This window comes from Tauraco erythrolophus, chromosome 4, assembly GCF_009769465.1.
Source record: "Tauraco erythrolophus isolate bTauEry1 chromosome 4, bTauEry1.pri, whole genome shotgun sequence".
In the NCBI taxonomy this organism is placed as follows: domain Eukaryota; kingdom Metazoa; phylum Chordata; class Aves; order Musophagiformes; family Musophagidae; genus Tauraco; species Tauraco erythrolophus.
This window is the reverse complement of record NC_141468.1, coordinates 62,199,160-62,224,247: the sequence shown is the minus strand read 5'-3', so window position 1 is coordinate 62,224,247 and position 25,088 is coordinate 62,199,160. Positions and strand designations below refer to the sequence as shown.

The following is a 25,088-nucleotide window of genomic DNA, read 5'->3' as shown; positions in this document are numbered from 1 at the left end:
GTCTTTTAGATCAATGTTTCACAGGTATTTTTTTTTCTTTTATTTAATGTTCAAAGAAGACAATTTTCAGTTTCCAGTTATTTCGTGGGATGCATTGCTGTAATAGCTACATCTACTGCATTAGGACCAAAGCTGAATAACACCACTAATGTGATCATATAAAGTGAATCTACATTGTCAAGTAACTTTCCAGTTTGTAGTCACAGCCACATGTGACCACATAAATTTGGAAGAGTTATGAGTGGGTCATACTGAATAGAAGAAGAATGAAGTCTGCAGCTATGGAATGGCTCAATTACTGGCACCATTATCAGCTGCTCACACTTCAAGGATGCTTATTGCTGATTACTAACTGCATATAGCAAGTTTAGTTAATAGGAGAGAGTTGCACAGCAGTACAGTTCAGAATCTGAACAGCTTCTAAGTTGAGGGGAGAGCTTTTTAGCATAGATCTCCCTTGTGGTTATTGGCAAGGCAACGGTGAGACAGGACAAGTTATGTTGGAGGAGGTTACAAGCATCTTAATAGAACTGGTTGTTAAAATCACCAAACTAGCTATTTAAAAGAAATATATCCACTAAGCTCCCATCTCAACCGTGTCTGATTCTTTTCTTGGAAATGCTGTCACCTTATGTCAGCTCCACAGCCAAGTCTCTTCTTCCACTCCATCTTGTATCATGTGCCTCAAGCAAAGATAGACCTTTCCCTGGCCATCTTTTCCTGTGCTCCATCCCTCTTCCAAGCAGGTTGGTGTTAGTTTGGCAGCACCTGCCTCTTGGGAGAGAATGAACATAGGCTCTTGTGGTGCAGGATGAACACGAACACCTGTGCCACCTTTCAAAAGGAAAAATAAGTCTTCTCTAAATTTTAAAAGGAACATCTGACATGCTTAATTCACAGAAGCAGACAAAGTAGATATGTTGGTTTGCTGGCCCTAGAAATTCTGGGATCATCAGATCCCTTGTCTTCCCTTTCTTGCATTGAAGCGCCCAGTTCTCCTCTAAAACCTACTGCCAGCGCCTTATTTTCTACACTTTCCTTCAGGACACTGGTTGCTCTAACTGTAAGATAAACAACACGTATTTTAAGAACTGCAGGATATGTTAAGAAACATTGCCAAATATTTTAGTCTCCAAACTCTGCCTTTTAAAAAATTAATACTCTAAGGGGAAATGTTGCCTGAATTCTAAATAGCTACTCGAGAAAAAAAAACAAACATCCAAGCTATTTATGGAGTATCTAACATTATGTTCTTCCTTCCACTGTTTGAGCAGGAAGAGGAGCAGAAGCAGAACCAGGACTTTTCCCAGGACTTAAGGGCTTAAGCTAACATGCCAACTCCTGCTGCATTAGAAGTAAGAGGCTGGAAGCTCATACTTATCCAAAAGGAAAAAAATAAACATGAAATGAAATGTTTTCTGTAGCAACTAAAATGTGTTCCCAAATGATGAAAACATCCCTAAATGAAAGCTAAGCAGAAAATTCTCATGCTATTGTTCAGTCTAAGCCTTTTAAATGTCAGCAATTGGTATTGATTACAGGTTTAAAAAAGAACTAGAGAGGGTCATTAAAACTGAAACATAGTATATACTGTAACACTGGATTCATAGATCACTTTAGAGAAAGGTAGACTTTCTAGTAAACATTCCAGCATCAGCTCTACATTTTCCTAACACTGGACGGCATAATATAGCTCTCAAGGGTACAGGTGAAATACATGAACCCAAACCAATCATTAAATCCTCTCTAGAGGCTATGAAGGAAACAAACGAGATGAACTCCCACAGCTGTCTGTAAACAGCTCCTCTGTCTTCTTTGCTAAAACTGCAGAATGATCCGGATATGAACCAGGATCATACTTAGCTTTTAAAAACTCTATTTATATTTACAACTGTTTGCTCTCCTTTGGCAGTGTCTGCCACATTCACCTATGCTGAGTAGTATTTTATACTGTGATTTTTGGCTGTGGAAATCAGGGAAATTGCTTGGCATGCAGTATGATGACCTCTGAGCAAGAGTGGCAGACCTGGAGAGGTGTATGCACGCATCAATACCTGCATCCAGTGAGAAAGTGGTCACCAACTCAAAGTCTATGGGTTACTGGCAAGACAGTCCAGTGCTGCTTTAGGTTACTGGCCATATAAAAATTAAAGTTAAGCGAAGAGAGTGGGACAAAACAAGACTTTGCCCTGTAGCCTCATATCTGCACAGTGTTTTGCCTATAAATCAGCAAGTTGAGGATCACTGAAGTAAGCTCTCTAGGTTATTATTTACTTAACTAGATTGGACCATACCTCTATGACCAGAAGGAAAACACTAAGAGGTCTGTCTTGCCCAGCTAAAAGGCTAATAGGCACTGTAAAATTCCACAATTTGCAGAAAAGCACATGTAATACAGACACATACAAGATTTACAAGAACAAACCTCCTTCTTGATAAGAATCTATAAAGAACAGAAGGGAGATCTCTAGCTAATTAGGTTAGTATCAGCTTATGGCTTCACGTAGAAGGACATATAAAACAATAAAAACAGCTAGACACAAAATATTTTTCTCAAGGATCATTTTTCCCTTTTCCATCTCTTTCTACAGCTTTTTGTACTCAACATGCTACAACATGGTGTGCTTTGAATTTATCCCTTAATTAGCATGGAAATTTGCTAAATTTTGTTTTTTCCTTTTTTCAGGGTGCTGTTCAAAAAAGTCTGATAAGTCATACAAATTATTGCCGCCAACTCCAAATGCTAAAATCTGAATACTTGATTCTACCTCCACAGCAAAAACCCGTGCAGCTCAAACTCAACACTGTGCCCCCATGATCTAATTCAAACTTTCTAACTATGAAAAGATAATTACTTTACGCTTTGAGTAAGTGATTTTTTTCTTCCCCTTGGAACTCTCTTTTTTTCTTATTAATTCCTTTTGGAAGGGCATCCAGATGAAAAAGGTAGCTATTTCAAAATGTAATATTGATATCTCATCAGAGTGTGTGTACCTAAGGTGTCACACACCCATGCTTAAGGAATGCTACTAGAAAGAAGTATCCTCAACACAACATAACGTGATCAGATGCAATTCAACCTGGGCAACCAGAATTCTCTTGATAGCAAATAAAATTCTACGCTTCTAAACAACATTTTCCATTAGCAGAGAAACTGCACTGATTTTAGCCATTTAGTATCTTCTAGTTAAGTGTAACTGAGGTTACAATCATGCGAGTTAGAATTAGTTTTAGCCAGGGAGAATATTTTAGCCAGCAGTTCTCCCTCAAGTCCCCAGTTCAGAGAGATGAATAAAAAAGGGATGACATTAAACCAGAAGCGTATGAGTAACATTTGTGTTTGTCTTTCTTTACCTTGAGCTCATCTGCATCATAGAAGTCTATCCGCACAGCAGGGACCATCCATGTCTGGAATAGAGTCGCCAGGATTTGTTTGGCAATTGCATCTGCGATGAGGTGGAAGTGGAGTGGGTTTCGCCTGATATGAGAAGGGAGAGAAATGCATTACTTCAAAGCTTTCTAATTCCTATTGTAAAAGGACAACATCAGAACTTACAAAGCTTTATCTATATTTAAGGTTTCAAGGTAAAGTGTACAGCATGTTCAGTGGAGTCCTGCTCTCTCAGTGGCCAAAATGCTGAGACACTTATAATTTGAATTAACATGACAATAATAAAAACACTGGATCAGTTTCTGGGTGGTTGCAAATAAATACAGTTCCTTTGACTTCAGTGGCATGTGATGATTTATAACAGCTAAGGATCTTGTCAGTCCCTTCTACTGGCTCCTTAAAAGAAGGCCAAGTTAATCCCCTTTTAGGGACTTGAGCTGTGAAAGTGATTGCTTTCAGTTTTCTAGGTCAACCTGGTAATTTATCTTTGTGGTAAGAACAGTTGTCTGTGGAGAAGCGGGAGGGAAGGGAAAACTAAAAAAAAAAATCTGAATGAGGTGAAATTCCAGGACCTGGAAAAAAAAAATTGAGTTTACACGCATCTTTTCTGCAAAGCAAACTTGGGGTATCAACAGCTGTCTTATGGGAACCCAAAATTAGATGTTTTAGGTGAGTGTCTTCTAGCTACTGCCATAGTAAATAGAATAGAGATTGTAAGTCTCCCTATATCCTTGTTCCTAAGAGGGATGGAGGGTTGAAGAAAAGCAGGAACAAAGAAAATATTTTACTTCAAAATACCAGATTTGGGTTCACTTCTGTTTTTACAGGACTTGGGCTAAGTGAAAAGCTTCGAAACAAGATGAGTGAAGCCAGCAGAGTGGCAAAGTTTGACAAAGTGTATGGATTTTTCTATAGAAATGTGAACTTGGACTTCATAAATACCATGTTTAAACCCCTTAACCTTGCTTCTCTCTTTGAGGGACAGTAAAAACAACAAAATCTGATCTGTACTCAACTTCTGTGGTAGGAGTATGAAAACCTGCCAGTGGAAGTTAGTCACAATTTGTAGTCTTCCATATTTATCCCTATCTTAGCAACTTTCCCTGTCAGCAGAGAAGGGTAGAGTTTGCAAAAGTCACTAAGAAGACAGATAGTTCACTTAGACTTTATCATTGGCTCAACCTTTCTTCAATCTCTAGGGTGAAATAGTGGAGTCTCATTTCTGCGAAATTTATAAAGGTAAATGGGTGTACTTGTTAACTGATATTTTTCATCAAAAAGATGAGCATTTAGTTTCAGATGCTGCTTGAAGTGGAAGAGGGCTGATGCTACTACATTCTGCTGTGTGAACAAGAAGTGAGGAAATCTATGTTAGTTCAGGCCAACATACTTCCATTACACTTTTGGGCTTAACCCAAAAGATGAAGGTTGTTTCTTTCTCCATTTCCTGCATCAGCGAGTAATATGTGCCCTTCTCTTTAATGCTACTCTTCTTGCTTTGATAAGTAATACTGTTTCTCACTGAACAAAGACTGAAAGAAAACGTTAAAATACATATAATGGTTCATAGTAGCATAACACATCTCTCAGCAGAAACAGGAAATTGTGTGAGAAGCAATGTAGGGCTGGATTTTGCAAAGTTAGAAATACTGCACCTAAGACTCAGCCCAATACCCAGGGATGCTGGCGAAGCTGTTGTACTGGCTTCCAGAGCACTATGGTTCAAATTACGTTCTTATGGGAAAAGCAGAAAAAGGCTGGTTAGAAGCCTCATATATGAGATAATCCTGATGGTGGAATAAACCCACAGCTGATCTGCATTTAACAATATCCAAAACACAAAGCCACAACACGCTTTCCAAAAAGACAAAGGTCTTTTGATCTCCAGCTTGCCCTGGAGTGAGGAGGGGAGAGGCAAAGGTGTAGGCTGCCAGCTGCTGAGTGTCCCATTACCAAGCTAAAGGGATCACAGCAATTAAATCTGCTTCAACAGCCCAGCGGGAGAGAAGAAGAGGACATCCTCAGTGATGCAGATTCCGCAGTAACCAGGCACCTTGCCAAGAAAAAATCGGGAAATAGCAGCGATCAGGAAGTAAGTTTCATTAGCAGAGAAAAGGCCATGAGAAACAAAGTACACCACCAGTGGCTTTGGGTACAGGCAAAGCCATATCTCAAGGCAAATGGGTGTTGAATGTCAACATACACGTTCCACATAGGTCCTTCTGCTTAGCAGGGGCTGAGTCTGGTATCTGGTAGGACTATTTCCCAGCTGGTGTTCTTTAGTAATTTCTTTTCCTTTTTTTTTTTTTTCTTCAGGGTCATTTATTTATACATTGCAAAGTAGAATAAGAAGAGTGAAAAATCGGTTAAAACCAAGAAAGCTACATCCTCTTTCAAATCATCATTTAGTTAAATGGAATTGATATAAAATATCTGAAGATGAAACACACTAGTTGAAAAGACAGAATCTGATACAAAGACACTCAGATGTTCAGTAGCAGTTTATACTTATCTGAATGACCCAGAGTGTATGAAACTTAAATGGGAACAAGCGGGTGACATTTTCTTTAGCTCAGCTCCTACTGGGAAAAAGAAAAAAGGAGTAGTTGTACTCCTACACAGAAATCTCTTTCAAGTTGTTAGCCTCATGGTAAAGATTCAGCTGGAAGGAAAGTATGTGTCAGAGGCAAAGCAGAAGATTATCACTTACAAAAATATATCCCCAAAACAGAATAGTGACCTGCTGACATCTACAACTACATGTGCATCAGTCAGAGAAAATTCTACTCCAGATGAGATTTTAGTTAAGTGAAATGTGAGGTTTAGCATGGTGCTAGAAGCCAACAGAGCACAGACTCAAACCTGGAAGACCTTCTGAAGGTAGAAGTACTAGCATACACACAGATGACATATTTTATCTCTTCTGGTGTCTGCAGTATGTAAAACCTAAAAGATATGGATTGCTTCAAAGTGTTTATAAAACAAATGCAAAAGCTTAAAGATCAATCAGGATCTATTGTAAAAGACATAGAGGAGATTCTGTAAGATAAGAAATCCTTCTCAAGAGATACGAGAAAGGGATGTCATCTTTCCTCTTAATTATTTGCCAAAATGACTGAATCACTGGCTGTAAGAATCAGGGGTGACAATCAGGATATTGTGAAGGATTTCTCTGAAAGCTACATTTCATTAGACTCAGAGGTTTTGCTGTGCCACTTGGTGTCAATGAAAGCTATTCCATTCTTCAGATTGGTCTTTCTCCAGGACAGAGATGTTTTGAGATACAAGGTTTATAAAACTGAAATCAAACTGTATTGCTCCTATGATAAGTGAAGGGACAGCCATGGAGAGCTATCCTTCAGAGGCATTTAGCAGCTACAGTTTAAAAAGTTTGGGAGTTACCTGAGTCTTCCAGAGGGAGGCCTGACAGTCCTTCATTTGAGTAACAAGGAAGAGTGGCATGACCTTTGAAGAATTTTAACGAGCAGCTGAAGACACTGAAGTTTGCTAATGGAAGCTGAATGGCATGAAACTGGAAAAATATGATGTTCTGATTAAAGAAAATCCTGACTTCTTTCTGTTGTGAAGGTAGATCAAGTTATGAAAAGGATTTCAATGCTGTGGTTTCCTGGAATAGCAGGGCAGTTAATAAAATAACCCAACAGGTTCTTTCCAGTTCCCTGAGCCTTAGGACTTCAGTGCAGGACATCTTTCTTGAGTTGAAGGGAACTTGTAATCAAGCCTCAGAGAAAGTGATGACCAACACAAACCTTCTCTTCTCTCTTTCCAAATGTGAGGTGGACTTCCTTTAACTTCAACTTCTCTAACCAACTCAAAGTACAACTGTGCTTTGTGTTTATTTTTAAATAATTATTATATTACATATATTATCCCATATAACTAATTTTCCACTAGACACATCAAGGGAGCAAACACACCACACATAGTAGAGCTTGGTTATATCTTGTATTGCTAGAAAGCACTATACCATATATGGTGACACTATACGCAATTATGGAACAATACAAGTCAATATATGACTACTTTGATAAACTTCTCTTACGAAATTAATAGGTTTTGGAAAATTCCCAGTATTCAGGTGAATTCGTATGTTTGGAAGTCAAGGTTTCTAGTGCCAGGGTTTCAGAATAGATAGCCCTTGAACTCTGAACCCCAGGTCTTCCAGATTTCTCACTATAGAAGCAGGTATTGAAACAACGAGAGAATTTCTCCCAAAGTCCAGAAATCACTTAATCTCGTTTACCTCAAAGATTTTGAACATCTGAATTTTTACTAACTACAACTTTTTTGCAGTTTCTGCTACATTGAAAATGCTGACGCACTAACGTCTTAATGCAGATAAATGCCATTTCAAAATGTGGGTACTTCCCACCAAGTGAAAACTCAAGGTTTTAACCACTCTATTTTGAAAACTGCGAATTTTCATATATTAAATTGTTTCCACTTATCTTAAGATCAGAACACTATCTAACACCATACGTAAAGAGCACACATTTATTTTCCTAAATTGCTTTCCTCAAAAGTGAATGAAAAGAGATTCTGGCCAAGATTTTCAAGCATGGATGCTTAAATATAGGCTTTTAGGCCTAAATATAGGAGCTTAAATGAATGCTCTTATTTTCAGAATTGCTGATGTCCTATAAAGTTTAGTAAAACGAAAAGAAGTCAGTAATTTTAAAAGTCAGGCTATGAATTTAGGAGACTATTCCGAGGTACCCGTTTCTATATATATTTTTTTTTTATCATGATGTCTTATTTTTATATTTCAAAACTTCTTATTCTTCATCAGAGTTTTGATCTGCTTGCTCAAGCATTTGTGGCCCATTCTTTTTGAATAGACGCTGCCACAGAGCTAAATACAAAAATCTACAATTGAAAAAGTGAGTAGTGAACCAAGACTCACTCTACCCTTCTGTATTATTCCATAGCTCAATTGTTAGCAATTCAAAAAGCAGCTGCTTGGTTGCATGGTTCTCTCTCTGCAACAGAGGAATTTTATTTTCTAAGAATATAAAAAGGTCAGTAGCCCAGGGGGTTTATTTCCAAAACCTATACTTTATTAAGGGAAGCACAACAAGGTAATACCTTTTATATCTGTAACAAATGGTTACAAGAACTTCAAACAGAAATTATAAAAGGTAGCTTGGGAATTTTTTTTTTTTCTAATGCCCATATGACGATCCCTCTCATACAGGGAGAATTTTAAGGTGAAAATTATTACAGATTTTTCATACTTCTTCGCATCCAGTACTGATTAAAATTCTCCCCAAACTATTGGAGAGATCTTAAAGATGTACTAGCTGTCTCATTCATGCATCTTCTTGGTTTGTGTTAACTTATAGAAGCACTTTGGGAAATAACAACAGATTTCCTGGGCAGATTTTTTTAAACATTTCTTTCTCCATTATGTCTCCATTGTTAACAGCTAGAAAATACAAAAAGAACTGTGTATTATTGATGCATCTATATGGATCAGAGAAACCAGTTCATGCTTCATAGTTTTTGCCAGAAGAATCTCCCACAAAACCGACTGAAACATTAAAAAAGTTGGAAACAATGACAGAGGTTTTAAATTCTCAAATTAACTCCATTAAGGCAAAGTGGTCTCCATGGAATAGAGCCATTAGATTACATAAGCTTTAATTACCAGCCAGTGTTGACTTGTGACTCTTACTTGGAAATTACATGTAATTCTTTTTATTTAATTTAGATTTTAATTTGGTTTGCCTTATTCTACTTGTTCTAAGAAAAAAAAAAGTTTATTATTCATACAGCAATCTGTAACACAGTTTAATATCCTCATCTTAAAAATGCTTAGACATATGCTTAACTTTAAGGTTATAAGCAGCCTTCTTAAAGCAAAGAGGCTATTTCGTGTTAGAAAGCATTTCTCTAGTTGACTGGTTTTGTTTCCATTACGAAACCCCATCACCATTACTGTGCCACTATCACTGCTGGGTAGATGGAGCGTACAGCTAAAGAAGTAACCACAACGACTCCTCCAAAGAAGAGGGTCTAACATAGGGACGAGGGGGAAAGATGCAGTATTGGCTGGCACAAAAGAGAAGTTCATTTTTCATAGATTCACAGGTTGACCTAACTGTCAGCAACACATTATAATTGTGTAATTTTGGCATTTCTCTGTTCCCAAATGAAACATGGTGTTTAGCATGTCTTTCAAAAAGATAAGAGTACATTAAAATCATTTTAGCTCTTACTCAAGTTAAGACTTACCTAAGCAGAAACAGAAATTACCTTTGCAATAAGAAACTATAACTTGTGGGCTGTTTCTGTGGCACTCTAAGCTTCACAATTTTCTGAAATGGATTAAAATATTGAAAATGACCAATGTAACTTGGACCAGTAGTTGTAAAAGTTTCAAGGAGAGTTATTAGCCACAGGACACTGCTTCCTTTTTGAAAAAGAAATGCAATTGCTTTTTGCCTACTAATACATGCACTGTTTCCAAAAGCACTTGAATTTCATTTTGCCCATTTGAGCCAATATTGTTAATTTTTAGTGTTTAGTCTTTTGCTTTGGAAAAATCGAAGTTAAGTTGCACTTAGGAAACAGCAATATGAGCTTCACTGTGCTAAACTGGCTTATAGAGAAGATTTTTTGCCCCTGCAACAGATTTATAAAATCTGTCATAATTAGGAACTAGATGCCCAAGAGAGGAAAGCAGGCGAGTTGCAGACTAGGACTAAGTACTCATTCTACAAGCTTCCCTCTGTGCAGCACTGCCAATGCATATTTATCACAGTCTGCAAACTCTGCACTATCCCAGCTCTGCTGAGTCTCCTCCTGAGAACAGACTGTCAGTTATGTCAAACTGGGTGTTAAAAGCTGCTGGGATTTTGTGGCTTGAGCATACGTTTTCTAAAGACAAAACTGGAATCAAGCTCCTTCTCCATTGAGAATGAAACCCATTTCTGAACTACAGTGTACTTATAAGGAATCAACCACACCACCCCTTCCCTCTCCTCTTCCCACTCCCTGGAACCTGAAGAGAGAGAGAGTTTTTCAAATGGTTTGAACATGTAGCTTGCCCAAGTCTCACAATATATATGGTATGACTAGAATCAGAAACTTGCTTTTTTAGATCTAGGGAGAGCTGAAATGTTCAATATGCAGCATTTGCTGAACACTCATGCAAGAGAGAAGAGACAGTACACTCCATATATAGAAACTCCTGTAGTTTTTCTTCTTAATGACCCTGCACCCCAGCTGTTTTGTGTCTCTCTATCTAGCACTCTAGCTCAAAGTTGGGGGTATAATAAATATGTTAATGCATTGAGGGAAGATGATTATAAGACTGACATGGGCTCCTTTTCTCTGAATTTTTCTATTAGAGAAGTTGCGATTCTCTACAGAAGTAGGGAATTTGGGTATCTCTTTTTGCATCAAAATGCACAGCTAAAACATGCTTTAATTACTAAACTAGATGGAAATGCTAATAAAAGCACATGACATCTCCATGAATTCCAGACAGATTCACTGAAATTGGTGCTCTAACAACAAACACCAAATGATGCACAGCAGGAACAGACAAGGATATTAAGTGTGGTTGCTTTGAGGGGCCAGTTGTTTAGCCAGTAGATTGTACTCAGGGTGTTGCAGGGCAGGATTAAGGTGCAATGGTACAGCTGCCTAAGGAGAACCTATACTGTACCTGGCTTCATAATAACAGCTGTGATTTCTACACAAGCGTCTTTCAATTATACAATACACTCTCTTACACTCTTGTTAAAGGCAAATTCTGCACCTGCTGTATCAGGTCTGGTTGAACACTGATCTTCAGAAACGTCAAAAAAGGAAAAAATCTCTTTGACAATACGTTTGGAGGTATATTCATTCTGTTCTTGCAAAACTATATTTGAGATATGAATATGGTGATCTACAAATGAAAGACTGGTAGCTTAACTTTAGAGATGAGGACAGAACAAAGAAAGTTCTCCACTGGAAACACAGAGTCCTTTCAAATGTCTGTTTTGCTTGGCCTATTGGACAACGTCAGCTAGGATGCATTTCCTGGTGCACGTTTAGGGGTTAGAAGAAGAGACATTTCCATGCCTGTTTTTATTGATGACCCTCAAGTTGGCTGGTGAACTTGCTACTGATATCACGAAGCATCCACCATCTGAACCAACCACCAACTCTCCTAACTCATTCCTCCTAATGCAGTATCATGACCAATCTCCATCCTTCTTTCCTACAATTAAATAGATCCCAGCAATTAAAAGAAGCCTTCTTTCCAATCATCATGATTTTTGAAGTGCACACCAGTCTCCAAGACAACATTGTTCACACATGGCAACCAGTGCAAGGAATCTTAGTTCTAAATCAATTTTAAGCTGAGTTTGTTGTTTGTTTGTTGTGTATTCTCCAGCCTTCTTCACCATTGCCACTCCAAAGATTCAAGAAAAGAGTGTTACTGAGACATAGACCTCTGCACACATAGCTATGACATCAACAGATGCTTAAGAAGCCTGTGTTTTCTAGAAGATAAGGAAGAAATGCCTCTGTCTCTTCTTTGAGAACATCTTCCCTTTCTAGCAAACAATTTAATGCCTAGTGAGAAAAGCCAGTTCTAGGCAGGACTGGACTTAGATTTGTCTTTAAGTATGTTATGGGCAAACAAGTGAGATAAGCTATCTTGAATGTAACTACCTGTTCTAAAGTTTCATTAGCAATACTGGAATTTATTTTGATTATCTCTGCTGAGCTAGACAAATCCTTCGAGATGAGCAGTACTGCTAGCCAAATGGCAAACATGTTCTTGACAAGAGCAGAAACTTAGAAATACCAATGTTACTTCCCTTTGTTTTGGTTTCATATTTGTAATTAAATTTATTTCCAAATTACATAATTCTGCCATTATATGGCAGAATTGTTGATAAGATTGCTAATTGTTGAGATGAGGGGCTTATGTGAACCAGGGACATTTCCTTTACGTGACTCAGAAAGAGACTGTTTAAATGTTTGAGCTGTGGGATTCCTATTATTTACAGCGTATTTGGAAACCTACAGAATATTAGAGTCTTCTCAAAATGGATGCAAGTACTAGGAGAGAAAAATGCCCAGAAGCTAACTACTAGGAAAAATCATGTCACCATAAAAATGCGTATTTGCAAGAAATCCCTTAGAAACAACCATCAAAATAGACTAAACATTCCACATCTTCGCAATATAAAGCCAGTTTTCACTGAATAATTCATAAGTCTAATTGGAAATAGATATAGTTTTAAAATTTAATAGGATTTTAACATTCAGAAAAATTTTGCACAGAGCATGATTCAAGTTTTTTATTGTTGTTTTGCTTTTGTTATCTTTAGTTTAATATTGTTTTTCCTGCTTCTAGCCCTCATCTCACATGAACATGCTACTTCTGGGAAGACTTGCAAAGACTATGTGCTGACAGTGAAAGTTGCTCTCATATTTGGAGAATTTCTCCTATCCACCTGCACTCTAGCCAACCTCTTAAACAATATTTACTGAGTCTTTTTCCATATTGTAAAAGGTGAATATTTACATTCTTTCACGAAGCTTACTAAAAATGGGTGATAGTTAAAATGGTGTACTGAAACCATTGTAAGGGAGTGATTACTAAGACTGTTCCAGCAGAAGATTGAGGCAAACATAAGGAGCAAGGTAGAGGACTGGACTGCCTGCCTTACTCCAGCTATCTGTAAGAACATATTAGTATGTGACATGAACAAGAGTCATCTTCCCTGGTATAAAATATCATTCAATACAAAGCAGGATATTGAGTCTACCTCCTTAGTAAACTCTTTATACTCTACGCATGTTTTATTAGTCTATTTGTCCTGTTTGAGTCAAACAGTCTGATTAGTCTCTCTTGTCCCTATTTTGATCCACTTTCTGCAACACTGTTGGAAAATATCTCTGAGAGACATTACTAAACTGGACAAGGGATATAGAAATATGCCTACACACAGTTTGATACCATTTCTCTTTTTCTGGAGTTGCTGTTTATTAAGGGAATTGGTTGTTCTGTCTTCATTGTACATTTATGCCTCTTGATTTTGAGATCTAACTCAGCTCCACGTGTGAAAACCAGGTTGCAAAGCCTTCTCAGGGGCTGCAAGTAGCTCTTCCAAAACCAGAATAAATAATCTGACTTTAGTGAAATAGTACTGGCTACAGTAACAGGTTTACTTTGAAAAATAAATGTCTAAATGGGAAGTTGGGATAGTCAAGTAACTGGTGTGCATTTTGCGTATGCAAATTACCATCTACATCTGTGCCATCAACTGATACCAGAAATAAGCTGAATGAACACAATGCAGTTATTACTAGTATTATTATTTCACAACATTCAGGAGTGTGCAGATGCTTTGCAGTACAGGTAGCTACTGTCACTATTCCCACAATGCAACAGGAGTAGTAGGTGGATCTCTGATCTCTGATCCTTCTAATTCACTGTAGAAATCTTTGCAGGGATAAATCTATTTGTGGTCATCAAAAATTTCATGCTGCCTTCCTTCCAAAGAAAAAGCAACCAGGGAAGGGAATCTGACTTGCTTTTGAAGTAAGAGAGTACACGTAAAAAGTGCTTATTTAGCCGTAATCAGATATACAATATAGAAGAAAATAAAGCTACCTTTACCTGTGAAATAAGACAGACTTGACAAGTGTGACAACATCCCGACTGGCATTGTACCCTGCACAAACAATGGCAACGTGGATGGTCTGTGAGAGAAAAGGAATAAAAAGAACAAAAATTAAAGCCTGCTCCTGTGTTCTATCATTCATTGAGGAGAGCACACACATGTCAGTGGTATTATTTAGCGCAGCGATTGTTAAAGATTTGAGTGGGCGTTTTGCAGCTGTTTGCAGCCCACTTGAGGCAGTTTGTTAAAAACATCTTAATTGAGTTATAACACCATCATCATTCCAAAGTCATTACTATCCCTAAATTACATCAGATGTCTGAACAGAATTGCATTTACTAGCTAAGAGCATATGTGTGCACGTGTATACACACACTCCCCCCCATTTAGCAGCACACAAAATTCTGAGTATGCAAACATGCGGACGTTTTGACCTTCTGAACTGAAGTTTAAAATTATGTCTGATAATTAGAAGCAGATATGCTCTTGGAAATTCTGCATTATTTCCATCTTAAGGACAGCTACTAAGGAGAGGGAGAGCAAGCTCTGACGGATGAGCATGAGTGGGACAATTGGTTTGCCAGGGGCTGGGTGCATCCCAGTGATAAGACAGGACACAAGCTGTGAAGGCAGGTGGTCACTTCCCTGCCTGTGACTACCAGTATGGGCTGTACTGGGCACTGTTAATGTGAAGTTAAATACAACATCGCCCCACACACATCCTCTCCACTCCAGCACCTTGGTAAATTATCACTTATTCTGTGTCTTCTTACCTCCCTTTTAATATGAAGCAGAGGTTTACTCATCTCTTCAAGAGGAAAGGGAAAATAGAAAAGGTCGCTAATATTAAGGTAGTAAGTAATAATTTGAAAAATGCTGTTAAATTACTCTTCTCTGGTTTTAAAATTAGCCATTGCTATTCCCTGGGGACGAAAGAAAATTAATCTTAGCAAGTTTTGACTCAAGCTTCTATATTTTTCTGTTTCTTAGTGGTCACAGAAATGAAGGAGAGTTCACCATGCTGGCAGCTCAAAGCTGCGATTGGGGAAACAGCTGTGAAACTACAGGGAAGCCTCATTTGGCTTCCATTTGAAGCTTGGTTAGCTGGTTTCTCACACACAGAGCTCTCATTTTCCACAGAAAGCCCACTACGCAGAGAACAAATGAGGAATTCTGCCTCCTCACATAGTCATAGATTTCCAAAGTCGGGCTTGTCACAGAAGCAGATTTACACAAGAGGTGGCATGTGTTGGGCACATCTAAACAGTCCATAGCCCCGTCCATTAACATCGCCTGGTACAGGGCATGATTTGAACCATTTAATTGCCAAGTGGCTGTGCCATTGTGCAACGCCACAAGAACACTGCTGCTGCCTCCAGCCCTAGTGTCCCTCACAAGCTAAGGCACAGTAAAGATCTGAGGTTTTAAGAGGACTTGAATTAATAATGCAATTGTCTGTCCAGAGAGATGTGAAAAAGAAAAGGTATTGCAGCACATTTTGGCAATAGCTCTGTGAGGTATTCAGCACTTTAAATTTATGTTAAAGTCATCGGGAGTTGAGCATGCTCAGCACTCTGCAAAAATTGATTGTGTTTCTCTCTTGTGATAACAATAGGGGAGAACAGAGGCTGCTTATTGACAACTTTTATTGCAGCAGTGGTTTGTACTATACTTACGGGCATGGGTTCTGGTGGGTGCTCAGATTCCTGACACTGCATGCACTACCTCCTCTCTGGTTGCCACCTGGTCTTTCTCAGGCTTTTGGAAGACCTAAGATCCTTCCCTTCAATGCCAATTAAAATCAAATTAACTGAGAATGGTTTTGTGCCTGCTTTAAACACTTCACCTGAAGACACTGGACCAGACACAAACAATTTATGGGTTTTGACACAATAGCACTGTCATATCACTGTCAACATCATTTTATACTACCTCTACTTGTCAGAAAAGCTCTCCTCGCAGCCTCTCTCTTCGCCTTGCAAATCTCCACAAAATCAGAGTTTATTCTGTCAAGGACTTCCTGCATCTGTTCTCCTTTTCCCAAATCACTTTGTTTCAAAATTAAAAGTGTGCTTTCCTTGGTGTCTTTTAGCAGGTGCTGTTGTCTTGCATGCTGTTTCAGCCAGGGCACAATGAGAAGGCAGCACTTGCTGCTCTTCCAAACGTCCTTTTCCAGTTCAGAGACACGGGTATCCATATACCGTCTGCTCAGCCTCTCTTGTGCTGTTTGATGCTATTTATTACTTCTATTTCTGCCTGCTATCAGCTATAAGAAAGAGCAATAATCCTCAAAGAGAACAGAAACTGAGTCCTTTGTTTCCAAGGTTTTTGCCCGCAGCATGCTGCAAGACTCAATCTGTTCCTCCTTTTCTTGATTCACTTTCCTCTCCCTCATTGTTTAACTGTTAAACAAAATAGTGGGAAAATTCATAAGTCAATATCAGCTCAAAAACCTGAGCTGTCTGAAGATGTTTGCTTCCTAATGACAAAAGTTTTATTCCAGTTTTCTCCATGCTTGCTCCAAATACATGTTTGGATAGAGATCAGCTAGTTGTAGCCAAATCCTAGCAAGACAAGGCAATAAAGGCTAGAAGAAGGAAGCACTTCAAAGAACTTGCGTTCTCCTGAGTATACAACTGTAAGCATCTACTCCCAGATTATGAAACTATTTGGCAGCATCACAGCTCTCTCAAACTCCTCATTCTCCACCTGCAGATGGCTAGAAGACTTTATCTCCATCCCACCAGAACCGGCCACTGTGATTCACACAACCTCTGGACTGTATGAATGCAGCTCACACTAGAAGTGAAGCCAAAGAAGACTGGAATGTTCCAACTTCCATAACATGAAGCCACCCATCTGCTTGGTTCAACATGTCCCTTCAAACATCTCACACCAAGGCTCTGCATGCTACACTTGCTCCTCACTGGTTGCAATCCATGATAATCCTATTTGTCAAACTCTAGCCTGGATATTCAGAAGTCACTGTGAGACTAAACCGAGTTCCTTGAAGGCATCCATCCTCCTACAACTCTCTTTAAATTGAATGATAGGCATGCTCATCACTAGTAGATTTTGCGAGAAGTCTGGACACAGGCCACTCGCTGGAGCTGCTTTTAGACAAAAGAACTCACTGCAGCAACAGATTAAATGATGATACATCTCGCTTTCCAGACTCAATGAATTCTTCTGCTTATACATACAGATATGAATAGCTAATCAAAACACTGTGGAAGTTAATCAAGCTGTTCTTTCTATCGATTGGGGATCAGGGACACAAAAAGAACTATTTAGATTTTAAATATTGCAGGGAGCACTCAGGCCCAGGTACTGAAAGATATTTGAGGAAGTGAAGCTTCTTTAGGAAAGGGAGTTTAAATAATCCAAGGTGCATGCTAACATGGTATAGAAACTATTACTTTAACCACTACAGACCAGAAAAAACTGTTTCTAAAGTAGTATTTCACATAAGTGCGCTCTGTGGTAATATTAAAGGGAAGAAAATACCCAAAACCACATGAAGAACTGGGCCTTGGATCCCATGCTGATGAGGAGTATAAGGTGCCTAGATAAACAGAAGTTATTTGTCTTCCCACTCAGGTTACTTTTTGGAATGGTGAAATAATGAGCTTAACAAACTCTAATTAGTTCTTACGGCTAAAAATAATCTTTGGTAAAGCATTTCATACTTCAATAATTTTCCAGTAGTACCAGCCAGGCCTTCCACTGCAGTTACTTAATCCTTCATAAATAATTGTTGAATGTGGTTAAGAGATATCAAAAGCATGTTGCAAAAATGTAAATATGCTACAAATGTTTCCCAGAGGCAGGTAACATCTGCTTTTCCTGTGCTTTACAGTGGTTAAGTTGGTGGGGGTCTGTTCTTTGTGGCTCTGCAGCACTACAGACTTAACCCTACTGAGCAACATAGTTGAGAATAGTAACAATATAAATATGCCTGTGAAAATGCTTCAAATGTTAAGTACTCTGATAACCTACTAAAACCTATACTGCTAATTAACCATTTTCTAATATATAATCTCTTTTAAAAATATGTATAAATGCACAGTTAATTCAAAGTAAATGTCCAGTTTATGGAGGCACAAGCTAGAAGGATACTGGGACAACATTGTAAGAGTCATATAATTCTGTAAGCTTCCATCAGCATTATGCTCTTCTTCTGAAGCCTGTTATTTGTGCCTACGTCTGGGTAAGGACTACTCTTAAATTTCCAAGGTTTGTGTTAAAATTGTCTCCTACCGGGAAGGCACAACAGGGATCTGCTCCCTCCAGGGAGAAGGCCCTTCGTTGGAACTCTGACTTTTTCTTGCAATATAATGCTGGTCTGTTTTATAATATCAGAAGATGTCTCCTGCGATGCAAGAGAGTAGAAGCGGTGGATAGAATGCAACAAACCCATTATTTTCTGATATAGATCACAATTATTATCACATAGATTATGCTTTATCAGATACTTAATGTTCATTCATTGTAACTGCATTTTCAAATGTCTTAATCATCATTAAAAATCATCCCAAATTAGATTCTGAAAGATCAGCTTCAGTAAATCTCAAAGAACAGCCTCAATGAAACAAACAACCTATTCCTAGCTCTCTTTGTCTCCCTCAGAGCTCCAGTCTTCTCAGGACCTGGTCTCCTTCTACCTGACTCTTGCTGTGATATATTCCAGAGTCAGAGGCTAAAAAAGACTTAGTTTACACTGCTGAAACACTGAAAACAGAGGGTGAATGCAGTAAAGATACTACTCACACAAAAATGGAACCAGAATCTACAGTAATAGGATAAACGATGAGACCTCTGGCAAATCTGATAATAAGGAAGTTTAATTTTAACTTCCATTGCTGTTACTGAATTACTGAGTGAATTCCTTAAGAAAAAGAAGAAAAACCTAATTCCTTATCAAAATAGTGTGCAGTGAGATAGGGGGTTGGCAAATAAAGTGAGGTTTAGTATTTTATATAACTATTGCCTCCAGCACAACGCTAAACCTCACTGAGCAAATAAATTTATTGGTAAAACACATTATAAACTGAAAGGCCACTTAAACTATTCCTCCTTTAAGCTGCTATTTTTGTGTCCCAAATTGATTGGTACATTGAACAACCAAGAACTGAGATTCAGCTCATCACTGCTTGGCATGACAATAAGGGAGAAGTGAGGTTTGCTTATTGATGGCCTGAACCTTCCCTTATTAAAAGAAATGCCAAAATGCTTACAGGGAGGAAATCAGACCGTCGTTATCGGGAGGAGGGAAAATGAAAAACAGATGTCTCCTTTTCCTTCTCCTTAAAATAACATTGGTTGCCTTTTCCACACTGATGGACAAAGATGTCCAACTGGAAAGCAATAATTCATTTTTAAATGATATTTGATATTTGCCCATTAAATAGACTTTCTCTGAAGAGATAATTAGGACTTGTTTTTCTCTCCCACTGACTTTCAACTTTTATCTTCCCAGTGGAAGAAAGCAAGATAAAAGGTGATACAGTATTACCCTATTTGTAGAAATAAATGGAGGAATTATTTTTTATATCTTCACCAGCTGGGATTGGCATAAGGCTTTTAAGTAAGACTTTCTGGTTGGGATATATCCATATTTGGAACCATCATCATTCAGATATCTGACAACTACATAGCTGGATGACATTCACAAAACTACTGGCATAAAACGAGGAAAACCAAACCAAACCCAAAACCCCCTGGAATCTTCTCAGAAAAAGATCTCCTGTTCCCTGCAGCTAACTACCCCTCTTGTGCACAGCTCACGCGAAGCAGGTGGTTCCACAGTAGCATCCAGATACACTCCTGAAAATGACTCAAATGCACAGGCTGGCTCCATAAGCCACAATTTAATTAATGACAAACCCTGAACTGTTCTAGTACAGATGCACAAACAAAGGAATAAGGCTTTTCAAAGCACTGTGGCGCTTTCATTTAATTTAGAAACACACAGGGTCAGTTTGCCATAGGTCTTTATCAGCAGAGCTGTACTGAAGTCAGCCTGGAACACGGCTTTGATTTTTATGTCAGGTTTGGGGACACAAGAATGAAAAAGACAAAAAACTCTGATCAAATAATAACTCAAAAGATATTCAGTCGATTAAATGGTTTTAAAGTTTTTTAAAAAAGAATAATTAAAAATTATCTAAAAAGTTGCACCCACTAGTCCTTTAAGAGGCTGGTTTCTGAGCAAAAAGTTTCAGGGAGGAGATAGGGATCTGCAATGTCCTTAAAGGATCAAATCTATCAAGCTTTGTTTCTGGAAGGTTCCTTTTGTTTATTTACCTCACACTTTTCCACTGCTGGTTGCTGCCCACACTCAGAGCTGTTCCCCGCCACAATGCCAGCCCGCAGGCTCTCGCTGTCACCTGTCCCCTCTTCCATGGAGTAGGTTTTGGAGTGATTGCCGCGGTGGTGCGAGGGGCTGCGACTCTGTGCCAGGCTGAGCTGCTTGCGAAGCACCCGGTTCTCCTCCTCCACCTCCCGCATGCGGACTTCCAAGCTCTCGCGTTCCCGCTGGCTCGACGCCGTGTACCGAGGACTGTGGGGCTGGGATTCGAGCGGCGACAGCGACACTGGCTTCCCATCTGCAAGAGAAGGAAACAAAACACTTCTGTCAGAATGTGCTTGAAGGTGCAATTTCCTTTAATGTCAGCATTGTGAAGCAGGGATGTGTTTCAAATACAGCCACATTTTATAAGGACTTGGCACTTCACGGCAATGCTTAAGTGCACGGTAAACTTGGGCAAATGCTGAAGTTCTAAGAGCTACAGGTCCTACTAATCTTAAAACCACGCTGAAAGATAAGTATGTGTTTCTTTTGTTCTGTTTAGGGCTTCCTGCCAGTGTCTAGTCTGGGAAGACAGTCAAGAATGGAAGGATTTAATTCAAAGACAATTAATATATAGTTAATTATCTTTTAGAAGTGTATGCAAGACAAAATAATCTTCCTATTCCCCATTTCTTCCACAGTCAAGCTACAGCATTTTGGTTACCATTTTGCGCTAAACAGCAGCGCCAGCTGATTCACATGTGAGGAGCAGATGGCTTTTATTCAGCAACACAGTACTATGTGCTTGCTGAGAAATAAGAGGTTCAGAAGGACAGAAACATCCAACACACATATGGGTCAAATTCTGGAAAGTATTTTGGCTGAAAAAGACAAAAAGGGAATTTTGAAAAAAAACAAAATGGTTCAATTCAACACCTTTAACTGAAAAGTTATATTCCAGAAATATGAAACACTTCATTTTCACATTTTCAAAGGTTATCTTCTTTGTTCAAAACAGCATTAAAAACTGAGCTAGAAGCAAAGTATGAAAAAGACAAATTAACTTGAAACCAAGGTTCGTACCCAAAGACAACAATTGTAACACATTCTACCATCACTTCCTAGTATTTTATTGCTACCAAATTTTAAGGGAGCAAATAAGGATGTAGCTGATGTGTTTTCAAAGGAGATGTATTTTCATATAATTTTTAATAAAAGTGTATATACACACACAGAGTACAAATGCTTGAAAGGTGGTAAAAAAACCTCAAACAAAACTACTCTTCACAAATGTCCAATTGAAGTCAAATGGAAACAAAGCAAAAGACAGTGAGAGTTATCCACAGTGTCATAATTCGCAAAACATTCCTTTACAGTGAAGGTACACGAGTACCTTATACTGAGGTATTTCTCTGAAATAACTTTCTACCTGCATGCCTTAAAATAAATTTTTACTATTTAATAATTTCTCCAATGCAGAGTCCCTTTGGCTTTATCAAACAAACAGCAGCTTGAGCGGTTTTGAAAATAGAAATAATACAATTATTGTTTATCAGTGCTCCTTAACAAGCACATTTTTCACCCTGACTCAATGCTATCTCCTGGCTATAAAGACATGCTCATTGCTTTTTCTTTTCCATTGTTTCATATTTACATGAATGGTGAGTAGTCCTCTAAATTGACTTCATGAAAAAACAGCTATAGAAATTAAAACCGCATTTCTAATTTCCATTCTTGAGTTATACAGGTGTACACACTTCCTGTTATCTATATAAATAGCTATGCTCATTTTAATGCAACATTTGGGTAGAATATCTTGCATTGGCTTGCAGACTTTCTCCTGCAAAAATGTTCTGATTTATTACTTTTACCATTAGCAAAGCTTATGGATAAATCCGAGCATGAAAAATGTCTCAAGACAGATTCTGAAGTTTGGCTACTGATATTTTGGAACTTGAATGCTCAAGCAACTTGTTAGTAAAAATTAAATGATAGATTTGAAAAGCCTGAAAATCGTGGGTGCAACAATAGAGAAATGTCAACATTAAGGACAGAGCCATGCTACAACTAGAAGTGCAATAAAATACTGAGTTATCTTTCTCCATCTGGGTAGGAAGGCATGGAAATGAAATTTGTTATTTCTCAGCTGCTGGTAACCAAGCTAGGAAGGCTAAAAGTCATTTGGATGCGATTACATTGCATTCCTATTACTGGACAGCAAGAGTATTTTGTGTAGACACTTAGATAAAAAGAAAAACAGCGCCTCTACTCACCTACACAACAACCAACCTGTGTTATTATCATCAGACATACAATTACGATGCAAACTTAGCCAAAGACTTCACTGGCAGTCATAAGTCCCTACTTGGTGAATATCCAGTATGACACAGATGCTACTTATCTGTTCCTATTCTTGTCCTTGGATTCTGCTACCTTCTCAAATAATTACCAAAAAGGAACTGAGCAATTCGTAAAGGTAGCAAGATATGGAAGTAAATCTCAGAACAACATTCATCAAAATGCCAAAATTTGGAAAAAATGTAGACGTCTTCAGCTATTCCACAGAGATAAATCAATAGATCACAAATGTTGCTGCGCCAAAATTCAAAATTAACAAAAAATATACCATTTTGTACATCCAAATAATTATAGCTATATTCATAAGAACAGCTGACTGTTTCTAAACAGTATTTAGAAGAAACAACATAGTCTGAGAAAGGAACTGAAAGAAAATATCACCTCACTGCCTCAGACTGAAGTTGCAGCAACTAATGAGACCAGCTCAGTCTTTATGTAGCCTTAGCTTTAAAAGCCAGTAAACTCCACCACTGTCTTAGTAGTATATATGTCTGCTGGTACGTAAAAGGCAGTAAGAAAACCACATCAGGAATTATACAACCAGCTAGCTTCTTGATCTGAAATACATAACTACTTGACATGTATTTTTTTCTATAAAGATTACCCATGTTTTGTTACAGAGTGCTAAGTGTAAAACATTTTCTGGGATGATCTCAGGGTTTGTACAGCTGGAGAAGCCACGTTTTGTTATTAACATTGCTGATTATTCTCAGGTGTATCTGGATGCATTTGGTATATTCATAACACCTTAACTCCCTGCTGTAAGTGATAATGTGATAATTCCAAGACCTTTTTGAATAAAAGTATAAAGTCAAAAGTGATCTGAGTTTGGTATTAAGATTCAGAAATCAAATAATTTGTGTCCTAAATGTTGAGATGGCCTAGCTCATAATTTTTGCACATCTGAGGTTGGCAATGCTGGTGGCAAGGTACTGTTTGATTTAGTCCTATTACCAGACTGAACATGAGAAGGTATTTTGACCTCAGTGAATATATAGACATAGCAAAATGCCTCTTGGAAGCTACTGCCTAGTAGATAAACAACAACACATGCTACTCTGATCTGCTTCTGATCAATTTTCAAGGCAATGCGAGGACTGTCTGTGTGTTTCACCTCATCTTTAAAAAATGAGTAAGTGGACTAATGTAAGGGACCACTAATATTTGATTGACTGACTGTGCTGCTTGGTAGAAGAGTTAAACTGATTGCCCTGCACTTGAGTTTTATAGTTTTAAGTAACTGGCAGAGTGCTCTGAGCTGATGTCTAGGCACTTTTTATTTAATCTAAATCAAACTAAAGTAACATACACATAACGAGGTCTGTGTCACTCTGGGACAAAAGATCTCTCAGGGAACACTGCAAGGAACATCGCTGTGCTCCGAAGCAAGCAGTACACTTTTGAATGGTGCAATAAATAATAATAAAGCTATATTTTTTTATTCTTCATTTGGGGTTATTGCTCTGGTTTTGGGCCTTGGCAGTCTCAGATTTAATATTTTTTTTTCCATTTGTGTCAGGCCTTTTATTTCAGAATTTCTGTGCTAATACAATTACCAAAGAAATAAAAATGACCTATAAAATTACATTGTCCACAAAACCCAAACACAAACCTGAATAATTATTTCATAGTTGACAGTATCAATGAGTTACCATCACAGCAGGTCCAACAATTCAGAAAACTTGACAATATGCAAGTTATGAATTCTATGGATTATTGAATGCTTATGCATATGTGGAGTCACCTGTATTTAAGGAAAGAGATTTCATTAAACCTTACTTATGAAGAGCACCTTAAGACACTGGAAGAAATAAAGCCTATAGAAAGCAATCCAGCATAGTTTATTTGAAAGGAGAGGGACTGAAGCAGTGGAATTTTCTTACATACAAAACCTAAAGGATAAGCATTAACACCAAGTTCCTAGTTTTATAGTTATCAATCAGATTTGCAGAGGTGATAGTCCTGAAAAGGATCCAGTGGCACTGGAAACTTGGTGGGAAAAGAGCCAGAGAGAAAACAAAGTTTAGCCAAAGGTTAACTGCAGGGCTGGATAAGGGAGAAAGAAGTAGAGCATAAGAAAGAAAAATTCCCTCTGATTCAGAGAAGACAAACTCAGAAGCAGGGATCTTGAGTTTCTCAGATGACCCTGATCTGAACCCAAATGCTTAAAATTTTGTTAGGAACTAACTGAGGCAGACAAATTTATGTAGCATGTTGTAGGATTTTTTTTTCCTTATTTTTTTTTTTTACATTTCTTTTGCTATCTTAAGTGCAAACTTTGTGGTTTTTGGAATCTTTGCAAGGTCTAGAGGTTTCTATGTGTTTTAGCTATTATTCACCTCCTGCCTAATAGTGTGTAATGCTTTTATAATGAATTAACTGATGACAGTGA

At 38.1% G+C, this 25,088-nt stretch overlaps 1 protein-coding gene across 3 annotated transcripts in view; it reads right to left on the bottom strand.

The window, feature by feature from the left end:
- LARGE1 (LARGE xylosyl- and glucuronyltransferase 1) overlaps positions 1-25,088 on the bottom strand; it is a 204,591-nt gene that overhangs the window by 126,242 nt on the left and 53,261 nt on the right. For all 3 annotated transcript variants that reach the window (XM_086610255.1, XM_086610256.1, XM_086610258.1), the window contains exons 2-4: positions 20,353-20,654; positions 14,043-14,125; positions 3,355-3,478 (exon numbers count right to left, since the gene is read on the bottom strand). In XM_086610255.1, the coding sequence (XP_086466381.1) occupies positions 3,355-3,478; positions 14,043-14,125; positions 20,353-20,654 (509 nt within the window). The remainder of the gene's footprint in view (positions 1-3,354; positions 3,479-14,042; positions 14,126-20,352; positions 20,655-25,088) is intronic.